The following is a 13,310-nucleotide window of genomic DNA, read 5'->3' as shown; positions in this document are numbered from 1 at the left end:
GAGCATCAGATACCCTTGGGCTGGAGTTACAAGGAACTGTCAGTTGCCTAATATGTGTGCTGAAAACCCAATCTGGGTCCTCTAGACTCAAGTAGCAAGCACTCTTAACCGCTAAACCATCTCTCCAACCACCATGAAAACTTTTCTAGGTAACGAAATTTTAGACCTCTCCCTATATGTAAGGATTAGTAATTAGTATTGTACAGCAACACTAATTTTTAAAAATGTATCCTTAAAAATTTAGCCCCATCTCCTATGATAGAATGTTCATTGTACTCTTATTTTTTTTAGTCTGAACTATACAATTAGCCTATAAAACTTAAGAGCTTTCTATTCAGAAATCTGATGTACATTCAAAGTAGTTTCAATATATGCTTCTGGAATGTTTTAGAATGACATGGAAAAGACAATGGTATGTAAATCAGTAGTGGTTTCTAGTTTTGTAAATAAGTATTTAATATCACTGCATGTAGAAGTAAATTCAAAGAAGGAAAAAAGGGGGAAATGATAAGGGTGGCCCTACATATTTATATTTAACTCTTTAGGTACTTTTAAAAGGAACATGATATTCAAAAAAACTTCCATACTGGACTGGAGATGTAGCCCAGTGCTAGTGTTGCACAGCATGGACTAGTGTTGCACAGCTTGGACAAGGCCCTGCAATGAATCCCAGATACCATGGGGAAAAGTTTAGTACTACATGGAAAGTTGGAGTCATCAGCAAATTAGTAAAAAATAAGATATAAGGAAAGTATATGCAGAGAAAGAAGATCAAAGTCAAGATAAGATATTAAGGGACATCTCTGTTTAAGAGTCATGTAAAGCTGTGTGTGGTAGCATACGCCTTTAGTTTCAGCACTTGAGAGACTGAAGCAGACAGATAGATGTCTGGGAGCTGGATACCAGCCCAGCCTTCATAGCATGCTACAGGCCAACTAAGAGTACATAGTAAAAAGCTGTCACAAGAAAGAAAGAAAAAAATATCATGTAAAGGCAAACAGGAAAATGAATTCAAGAAGAGCATTCATTCATTCATCGAACATTTATTGACTATGAGTATTGACTATGGCCCAGGCACTAGAAGTCTTCATCCTTCCCAAGGTAAAGGTGGTTGCACTATTACAGAGATTATCACCTATTGGGGAGATACAAAGAAGTTGAAATTAACAAACACAGAGTAATATGGCCATTCCTGACCAGGTCCCCAAGAGGATAAATCTTCCCAAAAACTGAAAACAGAAGTAAACCCAGGCAAAAATGAGTCAGTGTGTACGGGAGGAGTGAAGAAAGATGGTTCCTGTCCAAAAGACATCATAATGAAGATAGCATAGTATAATAGAATCAGGAAAAGGAAAGGCAATGTAGGGCACTGGGGAGATAGCTCAAATGACAAAGTGCTTTACTGTGCACGCATGAAGACTGAGTTCAGAGCTCCAGGACCCATGTAAAAAGCCAGGCACACACCTGTAACGACAGCACGAGGAAGGCTGAGACGAGACAGAGACACACACATATAGGCAAGCAGGTGCAACACATTTTTTGAGACACACTCTCAATAGTATCAGATAATTTCCTGTGTGTGTGTGTAAGTAAAAGAAAAATGGATATAAAGTGAGTTGAGTGAACAGAAGAGTTTAGGGAGCCTAAGAGATAACCCAGTTATCTAGTAGGAGATAGATATGCAGGACAACTAAATTGGAAATACAGCAGGGCATGCTAGCTCAGGCCTATAATCCCAGCACATGGGAGACTGAGGTAAGAGAATTGCCAGTAGTTCAATGCCAGCCTATGTATGGCACATAGTCAAGACGATGTCTAAATAAAAATTTGCCTGGGCAGTGGTGGCACACGCCTTTAATCCCAGCACTTGGGAGGCAGAGGTAGGCAGATCTCTGAGAGTTCGAAGCCAGCCAGGTCTACAGATCGAGTTCCAGGACAGATAGGGCAGAGAAACCCTGTGTCAAAAAACCAAAAAAAGAAAAAAGAAAAAAGAAACAAAAATGTATTCAAGTCATGCAGTAAACGCAAGCATGGAGAATGGACTAGACACCCAGGGAGAATGTGAACAGTAATAAGTAAAAGGAAAGGCAGCACGCAAGTGAAGTGATGAGCAGAACGCATGAGCAGTTTTCGGGGGAAGTCGTGAACAACTCTGAGTAGCACAGAAGCAGGTGAGAGCTGGGTGGGTGGGTGATGTTTTGTCTGGCTGGCTGGTTTGTGGTCTCCAATTTAAAGATAATCCTCCACATTTGGCTTTCTGTGAGCAATAACAACTGATCTAAATAAGACTTGAAGCATCTGTCTAATTTATCAAGCAAGAAATCACAGACCACCCAGAAAAAGCTGTTTTAACATAGGAGCATCAGCAAAATCAGATATAATGGCTCACAGAGGTGGAAACTGGAAACATTCTTAGGGCTGGTGAAATGCTCAATGGGTAAAGACGACTGCTACATAGCTGAGGACCTGAGTTCAAAGCCCAGCATCTACAGGGAATGCTCCATGTGTGCATCCTCACACATACAAACAAAATAATTTTCTACATTTCCTTCAAGTAAGAGTAATTTAAAAGAATATAATGACTCTAGTAGATTCCCATGAGATATGAATACAACTGAGACGTTTAAGAAATTTTAAAAGTTGAAGCTTTGCCGGGTGTTGGTGGAGCACGCCTTTAATCCCAGCACTCCGGAGGCAAAGGCAGGCGGATCTCTGGGAGTTCGAGGCCGGGCTGGACCGACAGCCTCCAAAACAATACAGAGAAACCCTGTCTCGTAAAAAAAAAAAAAAAAAAAAAAAAGTGTGCCCATGAAAAGTGAAAAGAAACGTCCTTGTGAAATGGAATACATACCATCCAAGCAAGGACTGTGTCATCTCATGGTAAGAGACCACTTAAAGGCCATCTTTTAAGGCATTCACTTAAATTGACAGTGTGAAGGAATGTCAACCCAGAACCCTTTGTTTGTACTTAATACTTCCAGGGTATAACAGTATCTTGCACACAAGGACGTGGTCGAAAAATGGAGCTACCTGGGACCAGAAATACGGCCCAGGAGTAGAGTACTTGCAGGCCCTGAGTCCAGTCCTCTGTGTCGTAAGAAAAAAAAAAAAAAAGAACAAAAATACCTAGCTATTCAACAGTCGACTTGGGTGCAAAGGGAACCAATCAACGTCAAAACACCCGAATGTTAATAAGCACTAGCACACCGTCGTTTCTGGAAGGCGATAGCAGGTTTAACGGGAGGCCACGCAGGCAGCAGCCAAGCTGACCCGGGGACGTGAACCCTCGGTTTCCCGAGCCTACACAGCCAGCAAGCCCAGCGCGCGAGAACCCGGCTGCGGGGCGCGCGCCCCACGGCTGGGATGGGGTCCCTTGCGGGTTCCCCCGCCGCACCGCCTGAGAGGCTACCGCGAGGCGTGTCTGACGTGGTCACCTACCCTCGTCGGCGTCATACATCTTGGCCAAAGGTTTGTGGACCTCTTAAGTAGAATTCACAAAGCCAGAGACGAAAACTGCAGCGGCAAACTCGGGAGAGTAAGAACCAGCAATTTCCGTCTCCGGCGTTCCCAGAATCCTCGGCGCCTTAGAGGGGCGGAGTGGGGAGGGGCGTGTGAGAGTTGCGCCTGCGCGAGCAGCAGGCAGCGCCGGGCGAGGACTTGAACTGCGCAAGTGCGAATTGTGGGTTGCTTGGCTGCCGCTGAGGACAGCTCCTTGGGCCGGAAGTTGGATCCAGTTAACCAAAGTTTCTTGCCGCGTGTTTTTTTGTGTGTGTGTTGTTGCACAAATGACACTTGATTGGCGTACAGGGCACTAGTGAAAGAAAAGCTCTGGGTGTAGGCAGGGCACCGACGACCCTCTCCTGCCCACCCAGCTCTCGTCGGCGCCTTGGCACAGCTGGGTGAATTATCGGGGTCTCGGAGCTTTCATCGCGAGAACTCTAGGATCGGTCACGCCGTTGGACAGTTCCCTCGCCCTGCTAGACGAGCTTCTCGGACGCGCGCACTGGTGCGCGCCCGAGGCTCCGCCCACCTCCCCGGCCGCCCGCATGCAGCCCGCGCGCCATGCTTGCCGGCTGCTGCGCGGGTTCCTGCGGGGCCCGGCGCCTGCCGCTGCGTGCCATGGCCCTGCCCGGTGGCTCCCGGCGGGCAAGTGTGAAGCCGCTTTCTCCCAGAGCCCATCGTCCCTGGGCCGCCGACTGCCTCCTGGCTCCACGGCGACCGAGGACTACGAAGAAGGCCCCGACACCGAGGAGCGCTTTCTGTTCCCGGAGTACGTCGCGGAGCCGGACCCTGAGGACCAGCTGAGAGAGTTGCGCGAGTTGCAGCGGCGGCAGCAGGATGAGGAGCGCCAGATGTTGCAGCGGCAGGAGGAGCGGCTTCAGCGGAAGCTGCGGGCTGGCCTCCGGACTCTGCAGGTCCCCGACCTTCCAGAAGCCGCGGTGCCACCCAGCGGCATCTACTGCTCGGGCTGCGGGGCCGAGCTGCACTGCCAGCACCCCAGCCTGCCCGGCTACCTAACGGAGGAGAAATTCCACGGTGTGACCCAGACGGACGGCGGACAGGCGCGGACCGTGTGCCAGCGCTGCTGGCTGCTGGTGCACCACCGACGTGCCCTGCGCCTGCGGGTGAGTCGCGAGCAGTACCTGGAGCTAGTGAGCGCCGCGCTGCGGCGGCCGGGACCCGCCCTGGTGCTCTACATGGTGGACCTGCTCGACCTGCCGGACGCCTTGCTGCCCGACCTGCCCAAGCTGGTGGGCCCCAAGCAGGTCTTCGTGCTGGGGAACAAAGTGGACCTGCTACCCCAGGACGCGCCCGGCTACTTGCAGCGGCTGCGGAAGCGGCTGTGGGACGACTGCATCCGCGCCGGCCTCGTGGTGGCCCCTGGCCACCGAGGACCGCAGTACCCCGCCGGGCATGAGCCCCAGGACGAGAAAAAGAATCCGAACCCGCCGACCAGGTCCAGCACCGTGATCAAGGACGTGCGGTTGATCAGCGCCAAGACCGGCTATGGAGTTGAAGATCTGATCTCCGCGCTTCAACGCTCCTGGCGCTACCGCGGCGACGTCTACCTGGTGGGCACCACGAACGCTGGCAAGTCCACTCTCTTTAACACACTCCTGGAGTCTGACTACTGCACCGCCAAGGGCTCCGAAGCCATCGACAGGGCTACCATCTCCCCGTGGCCAGGTGAGGTCCGGCTGTTGAGAAATTAGGCTTGACCCAGGCACCTAGTACTACATCTACCTAATTGTCCACCTTGAGCTGCCCGGGGCTCTCCCTTTAAATGTTTTCTCCCCACTTTGCTCATACCTCTTGTGACAGTTTAGTGCTTAGAAATTCGATACGATTGATTTTCTAATAGGAATGTTTCGGGGGGGGGGGGGCTGGGGATAAAGCTTGGTTGCTAAAGTGCTTGGCTAGCGTGCCAGAAGCCTGAGTTAGTTTGCAGTACCGCATAAACGAGGTGTGGTGGCAAGCTCCTGTTTCCCCAGCTCTTGGGAGGTGGAGACCGGTGGGACGGGCAGACAGACACCAAAGCGATTCTTGGCCACATAGCTGGAGGCTGTTGTGAGGTAGATCCATGAGCCCTCGTCTATTTAAAAGAAAAAAAAAAGCATCTGTGTTCTTTTTACTCCAAGACCCTTTTTCTTCACCTATTTATTTATTCTTGGACTGTTAGACTAGACATGTGAAAGAGATGATGTGGTATGGTGTGGAAATTTCTCGAGAAGAAATGTCAATGTTCTGAGTTAAAGAAGCAAATAGATGGGACTGGAGAGATGGCTCAGAGGTTAACAGCCTTGGCTGCTCTTCCAGAGGTCCTGAGTTCAATTCCCAGCAGCCACATGGTGGCTCACAACCATCCCCGTAATGAGATCTGGTGCTCCCTTCTCATGTGTAGACATATATGCAAGCAGAACACTGTATACATGCTAAATAAACCAATCTTAGGTAAAAGAGACAAGTAGTTTGGCATGGTGTTACTGTCTGTCATCTCAACACTGGGCAGGAGAGCCTAAGGATGCATTCTTTTCAAGAGCCTCTCTGAAGAAAGAAGCCATGTACATGGAGAATTACAGTCTTAGGAGTTAGTTTGACAGAAATGCGTCCCCCTGAAAGCAAAGTTTAACGTCTGTTAACTGCCCTTTGGCCTTTCGTACTTAAAACTGCCTATGGCCACACCACTCTAGATGGACTAGAGGATAAACAGTGAAAAAGCGGGGAAAACGGACCTTCCGAATTTGTAACCAGATTCGGAGTTAGCCAGGCACTAGGACTCTTTCCTCGTTTGTACAGTGGAAATAATTACACAGTGGTTGTCATGAAGGTTAATGAAATCAGAAACGTTTGCTTTTCTTCTCTCACTCTCTTTTTTGAAAAACTTACTCTTGGTATTTCAGGTACTACATTAAACCTCTTGAAGTTTCCTATTTGCAACCCGACTCCTTACAGAATGTTCAGAAGACATAAAAGGCTTAAAGAAGAGGCAACCAAAGCGGAAAAAGATCTTAGTGAGGAAGAACAAAGCCAGCTCAGTCAACTGAAAAGACGTGCTTACATGATAGGTATGCATCTTCCAACTTAGGAAAAGTCTTACGGGTTCCATGATACAGTTGTTGAGTATTGTGCAGTGCAGCCATGGGAGGTATGATTTTTTGCAGAAGAGACTTCCTTCCCTTTTTGTAGGAAAGGTTACTGTTGCTTGGAAACCCAAACTAGCAGAGGCAGTAAAGGTCTTTAGCTAGGTTGTCCATCTCCTTTATCTCTCTCTTCTGAGTTCACTAAGATTTCTAGCACGACTTGACTGAAGGTAGGTATCCTGCAACACAACTGACCATGCCGGAGAAAAAGAAGACAAAAGTATCGTCATAGCCACAGTTTCATATTTGTACATGTGATTTTAGTGACTTATTTAAAGCAATCATAAAAGGTGTCTTCGGGGCCTTGCCTAGTGGTGCACACCTTTAGTCCCAGCACTTGGGAGGCAGAGGCAAGTGGATCTCTGAGTTCAAGGCCATTCTCAGCTCATAGAGAGTTCCAGGACAGCCAGGGCTACATAATCAGACCCTGTCCCTGAGGTAGGGAAGTCTTCGGGAGTGTCAAGTACATACCCATAATCCCAACACTTGGGAGATTTCAAAAACCTCAGTTCCATGTGATTTTGAGGCAAGACTGAACTACATGAGATCTTTGCCAAAATACAACAACCAAGGTAAATACATATATGGATATGTGCATATATACACGTGCACAAGAGAGGCAGAGAGATCTGTCGTCTATGGCTATAGAAGCTGAGGAGGGAAAAATCACAAGCTTAACTCCATCCTGAACTGTGTACAGAGAACCCATCTCAAAATGTTTCATGTGCCCCAGAATCAAAGCATCAGAGCGATGTCTGAGAACCTCGGTTTAATTTGTTCTAGGAAGAGTTGGAAGAACATTCTCGTACTCCAAAGAACAGACAGAAGTTCCCTTTGAGTTTGATGCCGACTCATTGGCCTTTGACATGGGAAATGAACCTGTTGTGGCCGTGCACCAGTGTACCAAACAAGTAGAACTGACCCCAGAGGATGTGAAAGATGCCCACTGGTTTTATGACACACCTGGGATTACAAAAGAAAATTGTGTATGTATTTGGTCTCTTTTAGAAATATTTACTTTTAATTGTAGATGTACTGTCTTAACTGGCCGAAAACAAGAAAAGAGGTGGGCTTCCATTTTAAAACTCGATTCTATTTCTTTATAAAAATAGTTGAAGGGCATACGCCTTTAATCCCAGCACTTGGGAGGCAGAGGCAGGCGGATCTCTGTGAGTTCAAGGCCAGCCTGGTCTGCAGAGCAAGTTCCAGGACAGCCTCTAAAACAATACAGAGAAACCCTGTTTTGAAAAACCAAAAAAAAAAAAAAAAGGTAGTTCAAGGATGAACTGTCAAATTCTGTATTCATTTAGTTGACACCTCTGTAGGCAAACAACAGACAGTATTAACAGTGTGGTTATTATCTTAGAGAGACATGTTATAGGTTCCTATACTTTAAGGTTAGAAATGATAAATATTACAATCCAGCTTCCTAGTCTGTGCTTGAATTCCCTTGAAAATATGTCATTCATCATGTCATATAGTTTGAGCTGGAGTGAGTCGTGACAACTTACAGAGCAGTGTCAGGTACACTCCCAGGGTATCTAGCTATTTTTTGTCTGCTCTTTGCGTTGCACTGAAAGTCTCCCAGTAACTTGTACCCATTGTTCTTCAAAGCTGTATGTATTTCCCTTGACACATCTTGAAATACCTTAAATTATAAGTAGTCAAGTGACCATATTTTTGAAATAGGGTTAATTCCACCTTTCCTGCCATTATCCATCCTTTTACTCAAATTACAGTGTCTCACAGGTAACTTAGCTGGTGTCTAATCAAGTTTAGCCTATATTTAGCTAAGCATTGTGGTGCACACACTTTGCTTAATATGATGCATTCCTGTTGCACCCATTTTCCTACAAAAAACATAACTTCATCCATTATGGCTATTCAAGCTTTCTTTGTATGTAAACCCATTTTCTTTATACATTCCTCTGTTGATAGACACCTAAGTTGGTTCCATAGCTTAGCTATTGTGAATTCGTTTTCTGAATGAATTTTGTCTTCCTTAAATCTTACCAGAATCTGGTAATCCCTGTCTTCCTTTTTCTGTTTTTCTTCGATCTCTCTGATCACTTTGGTCCTGTGGTTGGAGAGGTGTCTTGATGGTTAATAGTGCCTGCTTGTTGTTGGGCTTTAGACATTGTTGCTCTTCCAGAGGAGCCAAGTTCAATTCCCAGTTCTCACAACCTCCAGTAACTCCAGTTTCCAGGGATCTAATGCCCTCTTCTGGCCTCTGCAGGCACCCACGTACAGGCATACACAAATGTTTAAACAACAAAAGACCCTCTGGTCCTAACAAGCCAAGATGCACAACACTGATATTGGGACAAATGTTCAGGAGAAAGAGGATCTTCAATTTAAGAACCACTTTGTTTTTTGGTTTGGATAGAAGAAGAAGAGCATTTCTGTTTTTTGAGATGGGGGTCTTGGAAATACTACATAGTCTGGGTTAGCCTAGAACTTGTGGCAGTCCTGCCAGACCTGAGATTGCAGGTATGAACCATTTTGCATTTGATGTTTGCATGGTAAATACTTAGGACCTGAGGTTATAATATCCATTATTTAAGGCTGGAAGCTACTGCTCCCTGAATCCTTGAGCACACATTTCTATTCTTAGTGACCCAACAATATTTTGGGATGCACACCCATTTTGACATTTGGGCTATAGTGCTGTCATAGGAAAGTCTTGTACACCTATTGTGCTATTTTGCCAATTTTTAATACACAGCTGTGAAATGAGTAGAATAATAGTTAATTTAGAGATAATATGTAATTTTTATGTGTGACTAATGAACATAATTTGGTTTATTATAAAATCTAAACATTTTTTCGGTACTTAATTTTGTGAATAAATCACAAAATATATTGAATGAAAGTAGTCTTCTAAATAAGTCTTGTCTTTTGCTTTACAGATTTTAAATCTTCTAACAGAAAAAGAGGTGGATATTGTTTTGCCAACACATTCTATTGTACCAAGAACATTTGTTCTCAAACCAAGAATGGTTCTGTTTTTGGGGGCTATAGCCCGAATAGATTTTTTAGAGGTAAGGAAAATCTATGCTGTTGAAAAGTGACCAAGTATTAGGATGCACTTCAGGAACACATGAGGAGATTGACAAAACATTGACATAACTAAGCCCTGTGTGTTGCTTGTTTTGTTTTGTACATATACAAGTTTTTATAGGAAAAACTTGGGAGGAAGAAGTAGACAAAAAGAGAATACTGTGTTAAAAATCTGTAAAACTGGTGCCAGGGAAGACGGCTCATCAGTTAAGAGTGCTTGCTACTCTCAGGTTTACAGGAATTGTTAAAATATATTATTTCTGTGTTATACCCTCTCTTATGACATTAGTATAATTTTCTTACAGTTGAAAGAGGGCTTGATATGGTTCCCTTTTGTCCTCTTTTTGTTGTTGGTAATGATGATGATGTTTTGAGGCAAGGTCTCTTGAACCCCAGGTTGATCCTAAACCCAATGTTGTAGCTGAGGTTGTCTTTGAACTCCTAATCTTCCTGGCTCTACCTCCCATGCTGGGATTAGAGATGTGCACCATATACCCAGCTTTTATCTCTATTTTTTTAAGTTGTACATCATAATGTGTGGGATCCCAAGTTGTTTGTTCTGTTAAGTAACTGCTTCCTTTCTTTCCTAAGGGAGATCAATCAGCTTGGTTTACAGTTGTGGCTTCCAACTTCCTTCCTGTTCATATCACTTCCTTGGACAAGGCAGATGCTCTATATGAGAAGCACGCAGGCCACGAGTTACTGCTGGTAAGCAATGCAACTTGATGACGGCATAGCCTGTGTTGGATAAAACCATCAGCTGTATCAGCTAGCCCTTATCTCACCTCATTCTCCAGGCATCTAGTTAAAAAGCAAAAATGGACTCTACATGAAAAGGTGTGTTGGGTTGGTCTGAGCCAAGAAAAGCCACAGCAGTGTATTTTCCTCTATGGTGCACTGTTCAATGTGGTAGCCACTAGCCACATATAACTACATTTGATCACACCAGCCACTTTTCAAGTGCCCGATAGTCACATTACTACAGAAAGTTGTATTGGTAGGAAGACAGGGTGGGAAAAAGTCACAGGAGATGGGAGTCAAAGCACAGACCTTTAATCCCAGCATATGGGAGGCAGGTGGATCTCCATGAGTTTGAGACCAGCCTGATCCACATATTGAATTCCAAAAGAGAAAAGTTACAGGCTTTGTCACAGTTGAGAAGTACTGATGGCATCTAGTGTGTATAGGTCCCAAATGACGCTAAACCATCTTCCAACAATGAAGAAAAACTAAAATATCAGTAGTGATTGACAAGCACTGGACTGAGCAGAAAAGTTTTCCTACTTCATTCCTAATCCAGACACTTGTTCTTACAGGTTTTCCCTCTTTTCCTCTCCTTCTACCTCCTCCTTTAGACTGTAAATGTTTTGATTGTTCTCATCTTCATCTAGAAATTAAAATGTCCTGAATATTCCTTTTCTTTACTCTTGGCTCCTCCTGTCCCAGTGCTATAGCCCTGCTTAGCCCTTATCATCCCACTGAAGTTTACCAAGCCCAGTTGTCTGAAGTCTGTTTCCAGCTCACCTGAAGATAGGCCCTTGGAAACCATAACCTTCATCTCTTTATAGAGCTCCCATGTTCAGCAACTGAATGTTTAGAGAATTTTTTTCCTGTGCATTTTTATCCATCACATACTTATTAATGCCATATAAGGTGTTTTTTGAGATAACCAACCAAGTGGGCATGATGTTATAATCTAGTGTTGGAAGGCAAAGGCAGTAGGATTAGGAGTTTTAGGCCACCCTTGACTGACCAGCAAGTTTGAAAACAACATTGGATCCTATTTCCAACAAAAAGAAAAAAAAATAAAAAGTCTCATTCTGTAGCCCAGGCTGGCTTCAAACTCTTGATAATCTCCTTCCCTAGCCTCCCAAATGTAGGATTCCATCTTTGATCACCATGTCCAGCTACAATTAATGGGCTTGAGGGTTTCTTTAGTTTTTGTTTGTTTTGAGACAATTTCATTATATAGCCCTGACTGACCTAGTACTCAACTGTGTAGATGAGGCTGGCCTTGAACTCAGAGAGATCCACCTCCCTCTGCCTCCTGAGTGCTGGGATAAGAGTGTGAGCCACCATGCCCAACCCCAGTTAACAGGAAATTTAAGTTGAATTTACAAACATGTCTTTTACTTTATTGGAAGGTTCCAATGGGTGGAAAAGAACGAATGGCCGAGTTTCCTCCTCTTGTGGCTGAAGACATTACATTAAAAGGAGGTGGAGAGTCTGAAGCTGTAGCTGATATCAAGTTCTCGTCTGCCGGTAATGTATTCTTTTGTTGTTTGCTTTTCTTTTTGACTTGTTCCAGACAGGGTTTCTCTGGGTAGCCCTGGTTGTCCTGGAACTCGAGAGCTGTTTGCCTATGCCTCCCAAGTGCTGGGATTAAAGGTGTTCACTACCTCCACCTGGCTGGCTGGTAATGTACTCTTAACAGGCAGAGCATAGACCATATATGGTGGCACATGCCTATATCCCAACATTTGCAGGGTAGAAGCTGGCAATCAAAGCTTGTCTGTTCTGTGTGAGACTCTGGTCAGCAGAACTGCCTTTGACCCAATATCAGGTATAAAAATACAAGGCAAGGCTGGGTGTGGTGGCATATCGTGAACCCAGCATGTAAGAGGTTGGAGCAGAGGGACTAACTATAATAGCTCACATCTATAATCCCATCGCTCAGCTGAGGCAGAAGGGTTGCTCCAGGTGCAAGACCAGCCTGTGCTACAGAGTAAGTGATAAGAGAGCCTAACAAGCCTAACAGCTCTGTGGTTAAGAGCACTTGCTGCAGCTGGGTGTGGTGATGCAAGCCTTTAATCCTAGCACTAAGGAGGCAGATGCCGGTGGATTGAGACCAGCCTGGTCTAGAGTGAGTTCCAGAACACCCAGGGACTATACAGGAGAAAAAAATTAAACCATGTGGTGGTGGCACACACCTTTAATTCCAGCACTTGGGAGACAGAGACAGGGTTTGATTTGATTTCTTGTATGCTTTGATTTGATTTCTTCACTGAGATGATTGATAGCAGCATTTTATGTCCTCTTGAATGTCTTATAGGTTGGGTTGCAGTAACACCTTACTCTAATGGCACACTGCATCTCCGAGGTTACACGCCTGAAGGAACTGTTCTAACCGTCCAGCCCCCTGTCTTGCCATATATCGTTAATATCAAAGGACAACGCATCAAGAAAAGCGTGGCCTATAAAACCAAGAAGCCTTCATCAGTGATATACAATCTGGTGAAGAAAACTAAATAAGTGAGGCAGACCTGAATTCACACTGGAGAGTAACAATATTGAAATATGTTGAAATTTGTATTAAATAAGAAAATAATAAAGAGCCATGTGATGGTGGCGCACACCTTTAATCCCAGCACATGGGAAGCAGAGGCAGGAGGATCTTAAAACCAGACTGATCTACAAAGCGAGTTCCAGGGCAGCTAGGACTGCTATACAGAGAAACCCTGTCTCGAAAAACCTAATAAATAAAGATAAGTGAGGCAGACAGGATTCATACTGGATAGTAAGAATATTGAAATGTGTTGAAATTGTATTAAATATAAAAATAGTAAGCCTATCGTTTTTAGAGATCTTAAAAGTCAACTGTTTAAACTA

The 13,310-nt window shown here is 44.8% G+C and overlaps 2 protein-coding genes across 2 annotated transcripts in view; one reads left to right on the top strand and one right to left on the bottom strand.

Moving 5' to 3' along the window:
* Polr2b (RNA polymerase II subunit B) overlaps positions 1-3,585 on the bottom strand; it is a 39,725-nt gene extending 36,140 nt beyond the window's left edge. Inside the window, exon 1 of the mRNA XM_005080753.4 lies at positions 3,439-3,585. Within this exon, the coding sequence (XP_005080810.1) occupies positions 3,439-3,457 (19 nt within the window). The 5' untranslated portion in view covers positions 3,458-3,585. The remainder of the gene's footprint in view (positions 1-3,438) is intronic.
* A 132-nt stretch (positions 3,586-3,717) lies between these two features.
* Positions 3,718-13,310, top strand: Noa1 (nitric oxide associated 1). Its single transcript, XM_005080801.4, has 7 exons — positions 3,718-5,187; positions 6,402-6,566; positions 7,425-7,627; positions 9,551-9,682; positions 10,293-10,409; positions 11,846-11,963; positions 12,754-13,310. Exons 1-7 carry the CDS (start codon positions 4,047-4,049, stop codon positions 12,951-12,953), a joined length of 2,076 nt encoding a protein of 691 aa, XP_005080858.1. The 5' UTR covers positions 3,718-4,046; the 3' UTR covers positions 12,954-13,310.

Source organism: Mesocricetus auratus, unplaced genomic scaffold (genome assembly GCF_017639785.1).
Source record: "Mesocricetus auratus isolate SY011 unplaced genomic scaffold, BCM_Maur_2.0 Super-Scaffold_100006, whole genome shotgun sequence".
In the NCBI taxonomy this organism is placed as follows: domain Eukaryota; kingdom Metazoa; phylum Chordata; class Mammalia; order Rodentia; family Cricetidae; genus Mesocricetus; species Mesocricetus auratus.
Note: the sequence above shows the minus strand (reverse complement) of the source record. Positions and strands in the feature narration are given on the sequence as shown.